General features: G+C 43.0%; 1 protein-coding gene across 7 annotated transcripts in view; it reads left to right on the top strand.

Moving 5' to 3' along the window:
* Positions 1-20,099, top strand: part of CRACD (capping protein inhibiting regulator of actin dynamics) — a 125,177-nt gene that overhangs the window by 65,380 nt on the left and 39,698 nt on the right. For 5 of the 7 annotated variants that reach the window (XM_040555234.1, XM_040555231.1, XM_040555230.1 and 2 more), the window contains 2 exons: positions 2,246-2,317; positions 18,824-18,992. The exons of 1 other annotated variant lie outside the window; for it this stretch is intronic. In XM_040555234.1, the coding sequence (XP_040411168.1) occupies positions 2,293-2,317; positions 18,824-18,992 (194 nt within the window). In that variant the 5' untranslated portion in view covers positions 2,246-2,292. The remainder of the gene's footprint in view (positions 1-2,245; positions 2,318-18,823; positions 18,993-20,099) is intronic. One more of the 7 variants, XM_040555235.1, reaches the window with a different exon arrangement.

The following is a 20,099-nucleotide window of genomic DNA, read 5'->3' as shown; positions in this document are numbered from 1 at the left end:
GTCCTTTGGCAGCCTTGTGTGATGATTAAACACTGTGCTAATTGTCTTTGGCCAGGAGATTTTTTCATGGTCATTCATCCATCTCCAGCTTTGATGCCAGATTAAGAAGTCATTCTAAAAGCTATCTTTTGATGCCTGGGCTTTTCAATATTGTAATGTTCATCTCTTGGTCTCCAACTGGATCTCAGTCACGGTGTTTGAAATGATAAAACTGCAAAGGACTTGAACAGCTGCGGAACATGTCCAGGGGAGTGACTGCAGTGTGATGCACAGAGTGATTGCTCAGGTAGCCAGGGAGCCTCTCTGATGCTCCTGAGCCTTACTGTAAGCTCTCATGGTCTGAATTAATCCCAGCTTGCTGGCTACTGGGCAGGATGCTAGATATAGCATAGTGCTTTGGGAGGAAGGCTTGAGGGGGCTATGTGGAGCGATTTATTTGCTTCAGGGAATCTTGTTCTGACAGATGCTGGGGTGTGGAGGGAGCATCCATTTTTAGATGGGTCAAAAAGCCATGCATTTTGTTAGACCAGAATAGCTTTTTCTTTCTCTCTTTTTCAGCTATTTTTAATTAAAAATGAAATTGGGTGAGAGTCATTCTCTTCGCTCCTGAGAACGTTTCGTTAATGAAATAAAATGTGTCACTAAAGCCATTGTTACACATAAGTCTTGATATATCTACCAAAAAATCCATGTGAGAAATCTGAAAGGAGAGAGGGACAAGGGGGATATTACTCCAACATTTTTCATCTTATCTTCTTTCATTTTCAGTTCAATCCCGTTTGTCTGCCTGTATTTTGGGAAAGTGATTATCTGTGTGTCTGTGTTTCCACTGCTTAGCAAAATGAGGATGCTAAGCAGCTTGGGATTCTTAAATGCTTCTCCAAATAAACTAATAATGTGTGTTTAATTGACTTTACACAGGGAGATTTAAGAAATCAGATCTCATTGAATCTAATATGTACAATAGTTTAATTAAAATTCTCCTCTGTTAAAGGCTTTATCTTACTGAGCTCAAAAGTCTCTGCTATTGCTGAAGTGCTAAGGACCTCAGTTTAAACCAGAAAGTGACCATAAAACTTCTTTGTTTTCACAATGAGAAAGTACAGGCTTTCTCTAGACCCTGAGTTTTATGAGAAACACTTCGATCTAAACACCTTTGGGATGTGAAGGCGTAACCTTAACCACTTACCGTTGCTGGTCTTTGGGTAAAACTTGTACGTCATGATTTTAAAGAAACCTCATGCAAGAATTGAAAAGACAACATTAAAACAGGAATTTCCTGTAGAATTTGAGGAATTTCACTGTACTAGAAGCTACTTGAGGCCCAGGAGATTTGAAAAGTAGACCACCCGTGTTTATAGCAAATAACAGATCTGAGAGCCTGGCTTTATTGTGCTTATTTTTGCTTAAATACTGGTTGTAAAGATCTATTTGTGGAAGACTTGCACCTCTGCGAAAGGAGCTACTTGAGCCATGCAAAGTTTTATCCAGAGTACAGAGAAGTACTGTAGCAATCTCTGGCTTAGACTGGGTTGATTGAGAACTGTGTGATGAAGTCTTTTTTAGGTTTTATATTCATGATTTTGTTGCTTTCCAAGAGGGATCTGCATCATTGTTGCTTCCTTTGTGACGATAATATGGACTGTTCAATGCTTGCCTCCATTTTATGGTATTACAGGATGCTTCAGAAAATACTAGCGTCTAGCACAATTTTTCTTGGAAAATGCACCTTCCAGATTTCATGGTAGTTTATGACATTTAACTATTCTTGTAAAACTAAAAACATGGATGACAGAGTAATTCCAAGATTTTTCCGACTTCTTAAAAACTGCTGGCGTTACTCATAGCACCCGTACCTTATTGCCCTTGTGGAAAAGGTAAGCTATTTCGGGCTTTGTAGCTGGGGAAGATTGAGCAAAAAGCAGTTATATAAACTAATGTAGCAAGTGAATTTTACATGAAAGATCATTCAGGAGGTCCTAGCTATCAATCTGAAATCACCTTGGCTAGTTAAAACCTCCATGAAAGAAACATTTTCCACTGTTTCAGAAGGACTTTATAGTAGGAAGAGTGTTAAATACAAAGAGTGCTGAAATATGTGCTCCACTCGATTTGCAAGGCTGTTCCTATAAGGTTCCTCTCACCTTACAATTTGTCCTTCAGAGTTCTCTTAAAAGCAAACAGAACAAAAAAAAAGCCTAAACCCTTCTCTCTGGTGATTTCATGGCTTTTGTTTCTTCCTCAGAGAAGATCAAGTCTGGAGTTTCTCTGACTTCGTCTGAAATTGTAGGGATGATCAATTTGTTTAAGAAACCTTGTAAGTACTCGACTTGTTCTGTAGCTTATGGAGCACACGATGTCCTGTCGTTCAACAGCTCACTGTTAGATGTTTTTTTATTATTATTATTTTATTTTTTTGTGGCTTAGTTTGAAGTACTTTCAGGGGGGAGCTGGCTGATGGGATAATGTGCTGTGCTTATTGTTTTTAAGCAGGAGCTGCTGCTACTGTATGTGCTGCTTTTGTCCATTTTTATGGAAGTCATAACAGCATATGTGTGCAGTGGAGTCAAATCCAAACCAAAGAGGTTATTCTGGTTGATATTTTTGCAGGTAATTCCCTGTGGCATCACTGGGAGCTATCACACACGTGACTCCCCCAGTTTATGCTGTGTCAGATGCTGTGCTTTACCTTACCTTTTGAGATGGTCCTGATTTATGAAAGTTTAGAATTTATGGTTTTAAATTTTGAAGTAAATAGAAAAGCATGTGTTCATTTAGGATCATCTTGAATCTTTTGTACAGTTGTCAAAAAGTTTGCTATTTTTAAAGCTTGCTAATGTAGTTCTAATTCCAATAGTTTCTTTCTGTATTAGTTGTCAAATATTATTATCTTCCAGTTGCGCTGATACTAACATGCATTATTTCATTTTTATTTTTTGCATTGGATTTGCAGTGATTAATTGCCAAATTCAGAATTTGAGTTAAATGATGTAAATGGACTGAAGCAGTATAAATTTGTACGTATGTGTAAATAGCAAGCATGCTCTGAAGCAGTGGTGCTGGATCAATGTGGCGTCCTTCTGTTCACCTCTGTGTTGGCTACGTTGAGGGAGTTACTTGGGGGTGGGGGGAAAGGGGTTGTCCAAAATGTTTATAATGAACGGGACTTGCTTTCGACTTGAGCCAGTGCTTAACATCTTGATGTGACAAGCTTTAGTCTGTTTTCGGGTTTTGTGATTCTATGTCTATTTCTATTCAGAATTAAATAATATCTCTGTTTCCACTGGGTTTTATGATGCTCCACATGAGCTTGTGTTACTGAAAAGGTGTCAAGAGGGGAAAAGGTCAAATGTTTTGCCAGGGAAAGAAAAGAGGGAGGAAGGAATGTGAAAAAGTCTTTACTCCTCAACAAGCTATTTAATCAGCTCTAATTATGGATTTAAAGGATGGAAGAAGCAAGAAGACACATTTTGCATGCACAGTTGAGGAATTCATGTAGGAAGAAGAGACAGAAGTGTTTGAAATACCTGGCTAGCTCTCTCTTGTTGTCTGTTAATAATTCACATGGGCCTTTTCATTTGTATTTTGCTGAGAAAAACAGAGTAGGCTTGAAATATAAAGAAACTCTTAACTTCCTTTGTGATGGAGTGGGATTACAGCATGTCCATTCAGTACAAAGAAAAGAATTTACTTGGGTGAAGTTTTCAGACATCTTTATTTTTTTTAATTTTTTTATTTTATTTTTATTTTTTTGTAGGCAACTTCACCAGTGGCATTGGGAGAAGGAAACTGTTTCTCTCATGTGGCATTTACACTTGTGTTAGCTGTTATTAATATGTAATAACTAAGTTGCAAATTCCTAACCTAGACTTTCCCAGAACCTACTGCCTACTTTTGCTGAAAAACATTTCCTGTAGTATTACCACCAAATAAATGGTACATCATTGTCTTGACATACTGTGGGATGCTGGGGTTAATCATTGGATGGTACCACTGTAAGGACTGAAAAATCTCTGGCAGCCAGCTGTGGGGAACAAGTCTGATTCAATGTCAACATATTCAGTTTCTCTGTGGGTACCTGAGTTCCATGGATGGGATTAGAAGTAGAAAGGTAGAGAAAATCTGCAGTTTGCCAGTCTTTTCTAGCTGAGGTGAGTGGTGACAATTGTGCACTGTTGGTCTTGTTCTCAGAAAGTGCTGCAGTGCTAGGGCTTTATTTTGCTTCCATTTTTTGTCCCTTTTCTATGTTAGTGAGTGCAGTTGTTTTAGAACTTTTTCATGCCAAGCAAGCTTTATCTCCCAAATGTGTAAAGAGAAAATTTAATATGTGCTATTAAAATCCTGTTCGTAATGTCTTACTTGGGATATTTGTTTGTTTCTGATCCCCTTAGAAGCATACAATTTACATAAGAAATATGCATAAGTATTAAACGAATTCTAAAAAATGAACATGGTGTATACATCCACAAGTAATGTAGGTAGCATAGCAATGCTTTTTATACACGGAACATGAAGTTTTAATACATCATGGGTGGAGACAGCCACTAATTGGCTAACACAGTCATTTGTAGCAGAGGCATTCATTATGTTTGTTTGATAAGATTTCTTCCTAGTGCTCTTTCAGACAAGTCGGAATGCATAGTCTGGCTGCCTGTCCCCATGGCTCAGGACTGGCTTTTAAATTACTCCTCTGTAGTATAAGCAGGCTTGCTGCTATCAGAAATGCGACAGTAAACTAGGTGGGACTCTTGTCTGAATCAACCTTGCCATGCCTGTATTAATTTTTTGTACTTAAAAAGCAACTTATACTTAATGAGCTGCAATTAATCAGCACCTTTTGCTTTGATACACAGATAAAAATATACTTTCAGTAAAATACTTGGTGAACTAATTAGAGATCTCTGTCCAGTGCAGTTGGGAGACTTCTGTTCTCTACTTTATTTGTTTCTTATTAAACAGTGAGATCACAACCTTGTTTCCTTACTGCAAAGATGCAATCTCTTCATGTTTTTCTTCTTCCGTAGCAGACTGTATTTAATTCTTATTCTGGTATGTTGTTTCTCTAAATGACATGTTCTCTCTAGCCTAAAAAGGAGAGTGCTTGTCCCATTTCGTAACATAGCCTAAAGCGAGGATGACCAGGTGCTCTGTGGCTACATTTGACCCAGCTGACTACTCAGGTGCTGGAGGATAATAAGTGGATGACTCCGTGGAGGGTGCTTGGGTTATCCTGGAAAACAGGTACAGACAAACCTTACCAGTCTGATAGCATGGTCCAGGAGGGCAGGGCAGAGAAGCACAGCTATCCACAGCAAGGTCACGTCCTCAAAATATACCAGCTCTGGCACAAAGCCTGTATCAGCAGAAGAAAGCGGAGTCCTCTGAGGCTGCTTTGGAAGTTCTTTACTTGTCCTTCAGCCCCTTGAGCGGTTTAAAGCTGCCTTGGTTTTAACCATGGTTGATATTAGAAAAAAAGCTATGACATTTTTGGTTAATTTAAAAAAAAAAAAAAAAACCCTCTCTCCAATTTGGGCCCATTCTGCTAGGAGACAAGCAATGCAGTGACTCCTCTCCATGAACTACCCAGGACTGGTGTCTCTGGAGCTGCTGCTTGGGATTCCTACCGTGCTGTGAGTAAGTGTTGTGTTTCTACCAAGGTTGCAAAGAGAGAGAGTTTGCTTCATTTGGGGTATATGAGGACTTTCTCAGGCCGTTTTAGTAGTAGAGTAGTTGGAATCACACATAACTAAACAAAAATTCGATATTCCAAGAAAGTAACGTGGGTTGCGTACCTCTTGTTGTTCTTCTGAGACATAAGGTTCAGCAAGTGTTTTCACAGCCTTCCTTTCTGCCCTTGTCATTGATCCTGGCTAAATTTCCAGTCCTTTGGTTGAGAGGCTTTTGGCCTCTTTATGGTGAACTTCAAAGTGTGTGATGGCCATGTAGGAATGTGCTGCCAGGCTGAAACCATCGCCAGCCAGCAAGGCTTGCAGATAGGTGTTGGTTGCATACGTGTACCCAGCACCAAGAGACCTCAAAGATGCAAAGGTACACGTAGATAACCTGTCCCAGCTTCTGCCCTTTCCACTTCACTCTGAATGCTTTGTTTAAATAAAATAGGGGTAAATGCTTTCCCTTCAGATTGAGGCATACCCTCTGAAGAAAAATACTGGAGAAAATGTTGTTCTGCGTTGGCATTGCAGTATGTTCCTGCCTCACAGCTGGTGAGTGTCATTTTCCTTCCATACAACATGAAAAACTTGCTTGTAAAAACTGAAGAAGAGGGGACAAAGAGGTGGGAGAAGCATGAGCTTAACTTGGACATTGTGAAAAGCTACCCTGTATGACTGAGAGTGCTGTCATTTCACATATCTAACTTAAATATTTTGTGTTTTTTTTTTTTTTCCCTGACTGTCCTTGGTGGATGTTACTGTGCATATGGCTTCTGGCCTTTAGTTCTGCTGTTTAAGGAAGTATCAAGATTTGCACAGTCATGTAGGGCATCAGGACATTTCTGAACATGCAGTGGAAAATCTGGTATGGGGGTCTGACAGCGGGCTAACACGCAGCACTGGGATGATTGTTCTCTTTGGTTAGGACTTCTTGCTGTAAATGTTAATTTTCCCCTTGTGTGTGCCATGATGCAAAGCAACAGCCACTGTTGTTCCCATACTCACAGCTGACAGATCATTCAGAAAAGGTCCCATGGTAAAGATTTTAAGAGGCGTGACCTGATTTCCTTTGAGATGCTTTGCAGCTTCAGAATGCATTAGGGAGAGAGGTGTGTACATCTCTTGATGCTAGTTGGTCCCATAAAATAAACTGATTATTTTTATAAGCTTTTATTTGGGCTACTTTATTTTTTTTGTGCTGTTACAGTTCTTGCAAAATCAGTGTGCTGCTGGGTAATGCTTTACAGGAGTGGAAAAATACTGTTTCAGGTACACAGACTACAGGTCTTTACTAAGTTAAGAATAGATGTGAAGCGAGTGAAAAGGATGTAAATAGATGAGTACACACCTCTCTCCTGTGCCCCCACCCCTTTCCTGCATTTGCTCTCTGGCATTTCTTTTACACAACTCAAGGCTAAGAGCAATTGCTGTAAGTGGAGCAGAGGTATCAGGTGAAAGTGTTTTGTGCAGGGTAGCAGGCAGTCTATGGTGCCAGCAGAACAATTAGGGAAGGAAGCTAAACATGGTTTGTTCAGCGTGGGCTTTCTTTGAATCTGATTCTGAGCTTCCCTTATCTGCCCTTAGCTGGACAGAGAGAGTAGCAGTTCCTGCACTGAGCTGCCTGCAGAGAGCCACCGGCTGTGGTAGCACCTGGGAAGCGAGTGCTTGGAGCTGCCACAGTGCTCTCGTGCTTCCCCCCGGGCTTGACAGGCAGGCCCTGCAGTTAATCAGTGCCCGGACCCAGAGCACAATTTCGGTTTCCTGCTCTTGTTGCTGCATTCGAACAGCTGGAGAATGTCCGGTCTGCCAGGAGGCGCCCCGTGTAGCACTATTTTCTGGAAAGATGCTGTAACAGTAGATGGAGCAGGTGGCTTGGCTGGCTGCTGTGCCCGCTCGGAGTATGGCAGGCACAGCCGGCACTCCCAGCGTCCTTCCAGGGCTCATAAATTGCCTTTTGGAATATTTTTCAATCTAGAGTCCATCCTGATGTCGTATCCCTGGATCTACAATGCATTCGTTTCCCTTGGCCGTAATTATGTGTAATTATCCTTACCAGCACAGGAGGTCTCTATTCCCTACCTGGCCATCTGAGTCTCTTCTGTTCTGTTTCATTCTGGGACACAGTAAATGACATAAATTTCAATGTGGCCAGGTGGTTTTGCAGAAAAAACACCATCTCCTTTGCCAATGAAATTTAATTGTGCCCAACTTGTGTGGCTAAATTTTATGTATTTCACCAGGTCGGTGTTGATAATGGTTTGTAATTTCAGTGCTGGGAGGCAGCGTGTGATGAGCACGGGTGGTCACAGTGGCAAATCCTGGCCTGGAACCAAACCAGCATGAAATAGTTTCTAAACAGAAATTTCTAAATAATAGTAGAATAGTTTCTACTGCCTAAAGGAAAGAAAACCCAAGGAGATATTTTAAAAAGAAATGTCTAGTTGCCCTAGTTCGGGGAGAAAGAATTGCTCAACTGCCTCCTTATAAAATGAATTATTATAGATGTTTTTAAAATGTTTAGATTTATAAATGCTCGAGTATCTCTGTTGGCTGCTCCTCTTCTCTTCAAATTTTATGCCTCATAAGGAATTAATTTTCTTCTATCATAAAACAGAATGGACAGGGGAATGGGAGATTTCACTGAGCATCACAGTAGTTGCTGTTCGTTTATTTTTTCTAGTTTGATGGTACAGATCTTACAAAGAACCCTTTACTGATATTTCATTTTGTAGTATACATACTGATATCTTATTTGGCTAACATTTAATACAACACTGTTTCTACTTCTAAGTGGTTTTTAATAAATGTACTTGGCATCAGCCCAATAAATGTGATGACAAAGTACATCTATCTGAGTATTTTATGAAGTCAATGATGTTAGGTTTGCAAAGATGCAAAGAAAAACATTGAAGAGGTTTTGTATTTCTTAGGTATTTGTAAGGAAGTCTAAGCTGTAAAATGTCATAGGACATTTCTGAGGTTACTAGTCAATAAGTGTTTCAAGTGATGTCATGTTTCTGTATTTTAATTCTGGAAGACAAAGGCAGACCATAATCACCTTAATCTTTCAGCTGCCTCCAAACTGCAAAGGCCCCACTGAAAACATACTAATCAGGTACTGCTTTTGGTCTGAGCTCTGACCTCTTCTTTCTTCTTTAATAAATAACAACAGGGAAATACTTTTTTATTCTGTATATTTTATTACGTTGATGACAAGAAGAGGAACTGAGTCAATTTTAAGCTCCTTTTCTAAAGAGGCAGTTGCCAAAACTTCAGCACTAAGACCTATAGTCATCCTCCCACCACACAAATGTCTTACACACATCTCGTGTCAGTGCTTGGTACAGGGTGGAGGCAGCCCAGGCTGATGGCTCAGGTGCCAAAAGCAGCCCGGAGCTCCCTGTGTGGTCTCTGCTCTGTGAAAAAGTTGTCTGAACTTTTTTCTTTAAAGGTAGCAGCATGTTACCTGCTTACCACAGAGGGACAGGTGATGAATAAGGAGCAATTAGTGAAGGATTGCAAAACTCTTTGGTGTTTGAAATACAATACCAGTATAATTAGGGTTTAATACTAATGATTAACTTTTTATTTCATCTCCAAGGTCTAGCTGCTCAAAACCACATTACTCCAACTGGTGTGATGGTGTTGGGTAGCTGCAGGGTCAGCTGGAGCTTTTCTCTTCATACCATTCAAGTCAGTACCGCGATACCAATTTCATCCTTAAGTGGACAGTGGTCTACAAAAATGAGCAATTTCAGAAAAAGGCTGAAATGAGCATCTAACCTTGGCATTCAGCAGGGACATCCATCCACTGCAGGCTAGAATAACAGTGTGTCAGCAGCGGGGTGAAAGCAGGTGTACTCGGTGCTGCTGAAGGTGCAGGGGAGCAGGAGGAGTTGTAAGCTGTAGGGGAAAAGCATCTCTGAGTTGCAGCGGGGTCTGCCCAGGTCTGGAATATTTAGGTGGTCTGAGGATCTGAGGCGCTTCCTTGTGTGTCTAGGAGGTGGATCTTGTCCCTGAACAGAGCAGAGGATGTCTCACTGGAGCCTAACAATTACCTGTTTTTTACTGAGGAGGAGACAATCTGGGCTTGTGTTCAAGGTATGTAGTGAAAGCTGCTCAGAGAGAGAAAAAAATGGCTGTAGGATAAACAGGCAAATCTATAGACTCAGGCCACCCGTCCGGACTCTTAATCTGGCCACAACTATTGTAAATTTCTGCAAAGATGGTGTGTCTATTAGAAGAAAGAGCGAGCATGCAGCAGAAATGCACAAGAGGAGCTCACCATGAGAAGGGGAAGGTGCCCCTGGTCTGGCTCTACAGGGCCCCAGCAGAAGAGGCAGCTCTTTGCAAGAGCACTGCGTCTTGAGGAAAGGAGCACAGAGCGGGTCCTGTGTCCTCCATGGACTTGGCCAATGTTATTTCCGAGGATGATTTGACGATTTGCCAGTTTGGGGAAGGAGCGCCACAATTCCTTCTGGCCACCTTGCCCATCAGAATAAGGTGGCTGAGGTTGGATTTAGCAAAAGGACAAAACCAAAACCTTCTGAGTTCCCTAGTTCTTTCCACTGTTGGTTTCACCATGGAAGCATCCACTTCCATCTTTGCTCTTTTTTTTTTTTTTTTTTTTAAACCAAGATTGGCAGGAGGATTTCTGAATGCCGTGGTTCATACAGTTCTTCTCTTCAGAAAATAAGAGATTTTGTCATTTTCTTTACATTGCTATGCAGTTGTAAACTGCAACAGCATTTTAATTCTGTGAAATCAGAGATGGTCACAAGTGTTTTAGTTCTTTTAGACACGTTCAGCCTGAGTTCAGGTTGGGCTTGGGTTCCATGCCACTCAGATATGAGTTGTTTTTTTTGTTTGTTTGGTTTTTAAGGCTCATTGCAAAATTTAGAGATGGTTCTGAGGTTTCAACTCCCTAAGCTTGGGGAGGGCAGATGGATTTGCTGCCTTCTGTTCAGATTTACCTTTCTAAATTTAATGAGGAGATTACTAAAATAATGCACTGCTGTGGTTGGTAATTTGCTTGGAATAGGACTCCTTTAGTTCTTGGCTTTTCCATTTCACCTTATAACTCTTAGAAATCTGAAAAACAACAGAGGCATAAAGTAGTTGTGGGTATTTCCCCCTTTTTGCCAGGCTACAGTTACTTGTAGAACTATATCTGAACTTTTTTTTAAAAAAGTAATTATTTTTCATAGAACATATGCTGTATTTTTTCCTTGTTATCCATGGAGCTACTCTAACTCAAAAGGAGTATTGATAGATTCCAAAAAAATACCAAACTATCCCTATGACTGGGGACCAGGCGAGTTCATAAAATGAAAAATTGGCTCTCTTAATTTCATCTGGCCTATTTAAAATATTTTTCACCTCACCTGCATCGCAAGGGTACAATTCTTTTATAAATTTGTCATTATAAAAGTGCATTAAACTGAAACTGCAAAAATTAAAAAAAAAAAAAAAAAAAAGCTTTTCCTTAGATGCTTGCCTATCACAATGAAACAAAACATTTTTGTCTGCTGGTTTCCTTCATTAATGAGTTCCTGTTGATCTGAGTAGTGACACCACTTTGAAGGCACTCCATAAATTGCTAGTTTTAGTGTTTTCAGCTTCTCTATGTCACAGTATACATCCTTAGTGTTTTCAGCTTGTGTTAGGCAACAGAAGCAGAAATGCCGTGTCTGAATTTTTCACTGAAATGAGAAACTTCTATCCAATAAGACCCCGTATGTGTGGCATTCAGGAAAGAACACTTGTGCAGTGTCAAAATGCCTCAGCAATATAGTCATTTGTTCTTTCAGTTATACCCATATAAAAGAGGGAAAAATCAAATCCCAGTCTAAAATACGTTGGAAGTACCTGCTTGCTTTCAGCCTTGATTTATTAGCTGAGCTCTTTCTCCCCCTAAGGCAGTTGGCTCTCCCCCCTTCTCTCAGAGAGACTCCCCTACCTGTTCCAGGAGCCCTTCCCGTCGGCTGACATTTCATTTTTTCTGTGGTGGCACCTCAGTGCTGGCTTACATTTGTGCTGTGACCTGCTGGTGTGGCCAGGTTTGTCTTCCCTCCCATATCTAGCTGATCAGGACCAAGTTACTAAAGGGTATCTCAGCAAAATGCACAAAATGAATGAGTTTGTGTATGATACTTCAGTATTGCCTCTCCTCTCTGCTGGCCCAGTCCTCAAGCCACCCAATTCAGGCACAGCGTTCTGGTTCTCCTGTGTGCTCAGGAGATCTCTCAGCTTTGTCTTGGCAACAGATGCCAGCTTTATTTTATATCATAAGCAGGTAGTTTCTGTGAGGAAGAAATGCTCCTCCTCTCACCAGTGGGGAACAATTGCAATTGGCACGATACAAAAGTTTTTACTGGTGCAATACAGGACTTGCTGTAAGGGCTGGAGGGGCAAGGAAAAAGATTTCACATAACATAATGCTCAGTGAGAATGATCTTTATTAATAGTGATTTCGGTGTAAATGACTGCCGAAAGCTGGGGAGAGGCAGCAGGGAGATGTCTGGCCACCCAGGGTTGTGCTCCTCGGACTTTGCACTGCTCTGCAGCGGGGCCTCAGGCCAAAGTTCTACAGAATACTTTTTTCACTGAGAAGGAAACAATTAGCCAATACCTCTACTATGTTGACATCAAGTGCTTAATGCATGTCAAGAAACCTCAGATAAAACCCAGAATACCAAAAGGGTCTTCCATTCCTAGTAAAATTAATTTTTCTCCCTCCTCTTACATAACGGATGGATGTTGTAGCGGTGAATCAGAAGCTATTGTGGTCTCTTCCTTTCTAAGCATCTCACATGCACTGCAGAATGCAGAGCTATTATAAGCAGGCTTTGTCTCACCCCGTGTGCTCCCATATGCAGCCCCATGCCTCGGTAACATCTCTTGCATTTTCTTAACCCTTTTGTAAATGTCCTGACATGTACAAACTCTACTAGCTGCTGTCACTGTGCTCAGGGTGCATATCCCACATGGCCTTACTTAAATCCCTTGACTGCTATTCACTGTTGTAACCTCTACTGGGGCATCTCCCCTAGAAGATGGGGAAAGGAGGAGGAAACTCCCTGGCTGCTGCTGAAATTTACACTGAGTTCCTCGCACTTCTTCCCTGCCACAGTCTCCAGCCTATCCCACATGTTCCCAAAGTGGTCTGCCTACTCAGGCTTGGTTGGGCTTTTCTGTGCTGCCTTTGTCAGGAGAGAGCATTTTCCTCCTTCTGGGTCCGGAGGTGCTGCTGGTGCGCTGGATTGGGGGACAGGATGTCGGTGGTGAAATGAAAGGAGGGATGAGGAATGTGAGGCTTTGTGACCTCCGGGAGTGCTCACTGTGGTTCTCAGTAAAAACAACGGGCACACGAGTAACACAGCTGGCTGGAAAGGCTTACAAATGGAGGGAGGTAAGACACCTGCTAGAGTAAAGTAGTGAAGAAGTGGAAAGGAGCAGTATCTACTTGGCTTTAGTTCTTCTGTTTACTGTCAGCTAAACACATAAGCACTGCTCTTCACTCTCCCCCTGCATTAATCTCTCTTCCTTGCCAATACCAGTAACTGTGGCAGTACTCGTGCAGCAGAGATTGAGTCCTTTTACCTTGAAGTGAGTAAGATAAGGTTTTACTTTCCCTGTTATTTCCTTGTTACATAAAGAGAAGTGTTGAAGTAGCTTTCTTTGGTCTGGGTGCTAAAGTATATTTTATGGTGCTTGTTTGAACTTTAATAGGATCTATTATGCTGATTCACGTTTCCTAACATCTGTTTCAGCTGCGTGCATTTTCTTTGGCAGGTACAGTCTCTGGGAGGAAGGAAATCACAAAACAGTCTGTTTATGGAAATGTTCTTGCTTCTCCAGGTGGGAAGGGAAGACATGTTTCTGGAAAGCAAGATTGGTTCTTGTTGTGTTATGGATCCTTTAGGTAGTATTACTAGTTTATATCAGGTAATCCAAGAATACCTCATCCTCTCTGTGGGGCAAGGTTTGCAAGAAATAGTATCTCTTATAAGATCACTTGATACTCTTGGAAAAACACACAAGCATTGGCAGGCTATTTTTCCTTAGCTTTGCCTAGGTGTTTTCTGAGACTATTGCGTCTGCACCAATTTGTTGCCTTTGATCCCTCCCAATCATGTTGTCATTTAACATTTCTCAAGTATTGATTTCATCTCTGGTTATGTTGTCTCATCTCTGTCACCATGGGACTGTCGCTTACTGTCTGCTTACGCTCTAACGCTAAATGTCTCACAGCTGGGACTTGACCTCCTTGCTGGGAAGCCATGTCGCTGAGCCTGAATGCCAGCCTCTTTCATGTCGATCTTTATTCCCTCTGTGGTAGCTTAAACATTTCCTCAGGCTCTTTGGTGTTAGCATCTGCTTTGTATATCTGGGCTGTGTCCATCTGACACCCCTAGTTGGTTTTTTGTTTGGTTGGGTGGGTTTTGTTACAGATGGAAGAGAGGGCAATGGGCTGAGGGAAGATCATGGGGGGGTAAAAAACATCCAGGAAACAGCTTTTCCACTGAAATCTGATGAACCCCAATAGGTAGAGGAGCTCATCTTAAAACTTGGGAACATGACCAAGCAGAGCAGAGCCTGCCCTCCTCCTTCCTTGTTTCCAAATGGTTTGGTTCCCATTCCTGGAGGAGTGAAGACACCTCTCTGGGGAACACTGCTCCTGGGTCTGAACACAAGTGCATCAGCAAAAACCAAAGTCATCACAGACTTGTTTTTCGCTGATGAGATGTGGTTAGCGATGTCCATCAACTTTCCCTCTTACCATGATATTTTGGTTCTTTTTCTCCTCAACTGCTACACTGTGCCTGCAGCTCGGTATCTCTCATGCCCTCTCTCTATGTGGTTCATAATGTTACATGTGTGTAGATTTCCATTCTCTGAATTTAATAATTCATATCTTCATTATTCTATTACAGCACATTTTCTGGTCATTACACCCCCTGAAGAGGAACGCTGTTGTTTTGGACACAGCCCCTGTGCAGTGCCTCATGTTACAGACAGGCCTTACAGGCAGGTGCTGTACTTCACATATGAACAAATGTCTGGGAAACCTCCACAAACCCACCTGCAAGATTGAGGCTTGAAAAATCTTGGCCACGATAACTTCCATTTTAAAAAGTCACTACAAATCCTGCTTTTATTTTTCCCCTGAACCACCATGGTTCTGCCTATCAGCTGATGTCCTTGCTGGGTCAGTTCTGCTTGGAGAGACCTCTTCCCTGCAAGTTTTCTCTCTTTCCCCACCCTGGGTGCCCCAGCACCACAGCAAGGAGGACAAGCTGCAAGGAACCAATGCCTTGTTACTTATTAGGTCTCTCTCTGTGATTGTGTTAGGCTCATTTCACTTGAAAATTATTTTTCAAATGATTTCAGTGGTGTTGGCATCTCCTCTGTGCCATCCACATATCAGTTTCTTCAGCCTCAGCTGTGCAGTGCGCCTGCTGTTTGGGGTACATTGCTTCCTCTCTTTCCACTCTTTTAAATCTCTTCCACCTGCAACAGTTAAATTTTGGCCCACCAGTGCTTGTGCTGAGGGCTCTGTGCAGTTTTTGAAAGGCATCACAGCAGAGGAATGACAATGGATTTGGGTGACATTTGAGTAGTTTAACTACAAGCTATCTGACAGGGATTTGCTGGCTGGTGCAGTTGCTAATGCTTTGCCAGCTGAAGTCCAAAGGCTGTGCCTGATTTACAGGTAATGAAATCCATTACACCTGCCTTAATCTTTATAGCAGAGAGCCTCAGAGTGAAAGAGATGGTGTGAGGGGAGTAGCTCTTCCTCTTGGTCTCCTGTCTGTTGCCAGGAGTGGAGGGATCACCAGCTGCCTTCGTGATGTCGCTGCTCTCCACTTTACCTGGCTCTGTGTTGGGCTGTGCGTGTCTTTGTGCAGCTGACAAATTATGTGACAGTGTAAAGATTATTCTAATTTGCTCTGCTACTCTTCTGGAATAAGTTGGGAAGGGAACATGGACCATATGCGCTGTGTTATTCAGCTAGCGTATCCAACTCTGTTTATCTGTCGCCTTCACACCTCGTGTTTTGCTGTGATTCCAAACTGACTTGCTGCTAACTGCTTACAGTGATTTGAACAAGAGAGCCCTGTATAACAGGCAGAAACAGGCTTAATTGCTGGTCTCCTGTGTTCTCCTGGGGCTGGATTTGTAGGAATCGTGTTTGAGGGATTAAGGAGAGGAGGAAATGGCCCGCATGAGCCTTCCTGGCTCTGTCAGCAATTGCCCTTGGCACAAGCTGACAGCATTGGGTACCCCAACCTTCAGCCTTATCTGTCCCATTTTTCCTGTTTGAAGCATAGATAGGCGAGAAGGATGAGTCATGGTTGAGCTCGAGCATCAGAGACTTGGAAGGATTTCGCACAGGGTGTTTGCTGCTGCACTGCCAATGTTTTGGTTCCTTTTTTTTTTGTGTAATTGTTTTCCTGTTACAGGATGGATTTTACCCCGTAGGTGATATCATCCCATGTCTTCCTCTATAAAATCTCATGACAAAATGCGCGCTAGACTTTGCCTTAGCGGTTAGGGCTGGCTGCTCCTCGTGTCTGCACTGTCAGGACCGGGAATGGTTCATGCAGCCCTTGCAGGGGTGGCTGTTGGTTGGTTTTGCAGTGACTCAGGAAGCCTGATTTAAAGAATTCATGCATAGCAACGTGACAACTGTGATGATGCTGGGTGGAGTGGGAAACAGCCAAGGGATGTGTTGAATCACATGGGGAAAAACAGACCTCAGTTGGAGATAACCACGTTGGCTTTTACCCGTTTTGAGATGAGAGCTGTGTTGGTCTGTCTTGTTCAACACCCGGACTCACAGCTGAATCAGCGGGGTAGGTTTGGAGCTGATGAGGTAAAGCACCTCTAGAAGAGGAGGGGACAAGGGGATGGGGGGTGACTAACACAGTGAGAACCTTTTTTAAAAAATGCTGCCACCGAATCGATTTATACAGTAGATTACATTACCCAGCAGAAACGGCATCGCACAGCCTTCCCTTCCAAAGGAGGCTGAGGAGCGGGCAGTGTGGGAGCTGTGCAGAAGCAGCCCTTTCCCCACTCCTGGGTCTGGTACCAGCCCTTTCCCTCCTGTCTGTGCTGTCAGTTGATTTATGAGTTTTTTCAGGCAGTCTCTGAAGCACGTGAAGGGTTGGGGCAGCCATGGCCTAAAGCAATAACTTGTCTCTCTCTGCCTGCCTGTTTGGGGCTTTGTGTACCGATACATGTCTCTAAAGCTGGAATTGAGCAGTGAGCAGTTGTCTGGCTGGGGATGTGAGTTGGCTGGTGCACGGAAAGCAGAGCTAAGGGACAGGGGGAAGCAAACTTCTGTCCCCATTTTCCTTCTGGGGTGCTGTCATATTAGTAAAATTGTGCAGCTTTGGTGGTGATTGTTTCCCTAATCTGTTTTTGAGGTGTATAATCCAGCAGTTCATCTTTTTATCTATACACTGCTGCTGGGATGCTGTGTTGTCCTAATGAAGTTGCGCAAATGCCGTGAATCTTTACTGCTGAACGAGAAGATGATGCTGTGTAACCCTCTTAGGGATTTGTAAAGGAAGTGTGGCATTAGTATCTATTGCATCTTTGACTTCTTACTTTGATCTAGGTTTCTTGCTTCATCTGTAATCAGGTGCGGATGCCCTCAGATTCATGAGGAGCCTCCTACAGCTTTCTTGCTCTTTGTGCAAGTTTGTCCCCACCCCTGGGTTCAGCTGGGGCTGGCTGGCACCCTGCTGGCTTGGAAACCCCCCATCACTGGAAGCAGCCAGGTGGCAATGTGCTTTGGCGTCTTTTCTCTCCCCAGTACTCCGCCGTTATGCCTCTGGCAGGTGCTCTGGGGAGTCACCCAGACATGGCTTCGCCATACGCAGGTATGGCAGAGTGGAGCACGAAACCTGACGTGGCACTGCTGAGTGCTGCTGCAGGAGGGAAATCTTTCATGTTTCCTGGTCAAACCTTCCTACGGGGGCCTCCCTGTACTGTGTAATCCAGCTGCTGCCTTCTGCTGAGCTGCAGCTCCTGGGGAAGGGCAGAGCATGCACATGGGCACGCTGTCTGCATGCAGCCTGGGAGAAGAGCGCATGTAGGGATATAAAGAGGTTACGAAACTCTGTGTCACCAGTACAACAGGATGCTTCTCCAGCTGGGCTATGACGGGAGGCTGAAAGGTTTTTTAAAAGCCGCTATTTTGTTTTAAGTAGATTCACTGCAAAATTACGCAGAGGTAGAAAAGAAATCAAGTTTTTTGGCAGTTATGATGTTTTAGAAATTCTTTGGTGCATCCCAGCCCAGAGAAATTAACCTCTTCTTGGCAGTGGGTAGGAAGAAACTCTTGGTGCTTTTTGCTTCAATACATGTTGAGAGAAAAGTAGTTTGAAGCTACATTTATTTTCTTGAAACTTTTGTGGAGGGAAAAAAAATCACTTCTGGTTAACTTGTTTTATTTCTTGGTCCTGTCTTCATGTCTGCTTTGTCTTTTTGCTGTGCTTTTTTGGTGAAGCTTTTAAAAATTGAAATATCTCAAGGAAGAAGTGCTTGGTCAAATTCTGTCCTGTTTGCAGTTACTTTGGGGGCTCAGAAAAATGTTTATTGAAGTAACTCACCAGCAAACCAACAGAACTTTGTCCTGTTCCCTTCGCTCATTTGCAAATCTACTTGTCTGGTTGTGAGGCCCCATAAGTAAAGTACAGCAGGTTACTTTCAATTGCTTTCAACTGAAGGCAGAGGATCCTGCACCTGCTTGAATGGGGAAATCAAAGCAGTGCTTGTCTTTTGGTAAAAAGGCCAAAACAAAAGCATGGCATAAGCCTAAAAGCGATCCCCAACGTTATGTTCTGGCTCAGCAATATTATCCTTTCCCCTTATCCAAATGTTCAGCTGATGTCTCCAAGCAGACCCTTGAACCCAAGAGCAGATGTTTGAATGCTCTTAGTTTTGCTCTGTTGATGCTGTATGTCAGCAGGGAGTTGCAGCCCAGCATTTACATCGCAGGCGCTGGGCTGCTTCGGGCTGGTGCTTTGCTCTTTGACCTCATTCTTCCTTTGAACGCAGTAACGCGGTGAGTGCTGGCGAGTCGCGCCGGGGGCTGCTTCCCTCAGCCCTGCCTGTGTTTGCCTTGTAATCTGCAGACAAGAAAAAAGCAGGCAAATTCCAGCCTTTCAAGAAGCTCTTCGGCAAGCGGAAGAAAAGGGAGCCCGCCTCAGACTGCGAGGAAGCCAAACTGAAGCCGAGCCACTCCTTTGGGAACGTCTGCAACGGCGCCTTCTCCTCCGATGAAGAGCCCAACGGTGGTCTGAGGTAGGAGCGCACCGGAGAGCTGGGGGCCCGTGCAAACACAAGGCTCACTGCCCCTGCTTTTAAGGGGCAGGGCTTGGTGGTAGAAAGTTGTACGCTGGTTGTGAGGAAGTGCGTGCATCCTTTCTGAACATGACACCTGCTGCTGTAGAAACCAAGGTCTCGCTGCTTGCACACGCTGCTTGTTGGGAGCATGTGCCAGTGTACAAAAAAGAAATGAAAGCAGAAATGAATTTTAATCCTGCTCCGTGATTTAGCATCTCTGAGCAGTCGTATTAATGGCATCTCTGCTTTTAAAATTGGGGAAAGGGAATCTTGAACTGGCTGCTACAGATGCTTTACTGCATACTTTTCCCTGCAAGGTGATATTTCTGGGTCCGGATGGAAATGTCCTCTTCTGGTCCACACCTGTACAGTTTTTGCATTGTAATTAGGGTCAACAAACAGGCTGCTCTTATTTCTGATTCTATTTGAATGTGGAGTAAAAGGGGGAAGAGAGGGGAGAGGGACACCTGGTAATCAGGTGTATTCCAGTGACAAGAAGTGATGGGAAGAGAACACAAGAATTTGCTGCAGAAATGATGGGGAGAGGGATTAGTATGTCAGAAACATGACCCTCCACATTATTTTCAATGATGCAGAATCACAACTGTCAAAATGTAAGGTATCTAGAAACTTTTATATAATTTTGTTTCGTTCTGTAAGTTCTTGGTTTCCCCTTTGGTTTCTGCAATGCAATCTTGTATGCCTCTCTTGGCTGTCCCAACTTTTCAGACAATGAAGACTGAAGGTAGCTGTGTTGTAGATGGGGGATGTGGCTGGCTGCTGTGGCACTGCATTACCTGCATGCAGGATGCAGAGTGGCTGTAGGAAGTCACCGTATCTTTTGCCTCAAGAGCAGACTAGCGAGTAAGAGCAAAACAAGGGGCATCATCTCGCTCCCAAGAATTTCCTATTCTGTGTAACTGAAAATACAGTGCTGTGCTCAGACACAGATAGTGATGGAGGAGCTTGCCTCGCTCCACAACAGCGAAGTGAAGGGGTGGTAGACCCTCCTGAGGCTGTTAAATGCTGGTGTTTTTAAACATGGGCAACTTCTTTTTCTAATTA

Source organism: Cygnus olor, chromosome 4 (genome assembly GCF_009769625.2).
Source record: "Cygnus olor isolate bCygOlo1 chromosome 4, bCygOlo1.pri.v2, whole genome shotgun sequence".
NCBI classification, from domain to species: domain Eukaryota; kingdom Metazoa; phylum Chordata; class Aves; order Anseriformes; family Anatidae; genus Cygnus; species Cygnus olor.
Note: the sequence above shows the minus strand (reverse complement) of the source record. Positions and strands in the feature narration are given on the sequence as shown.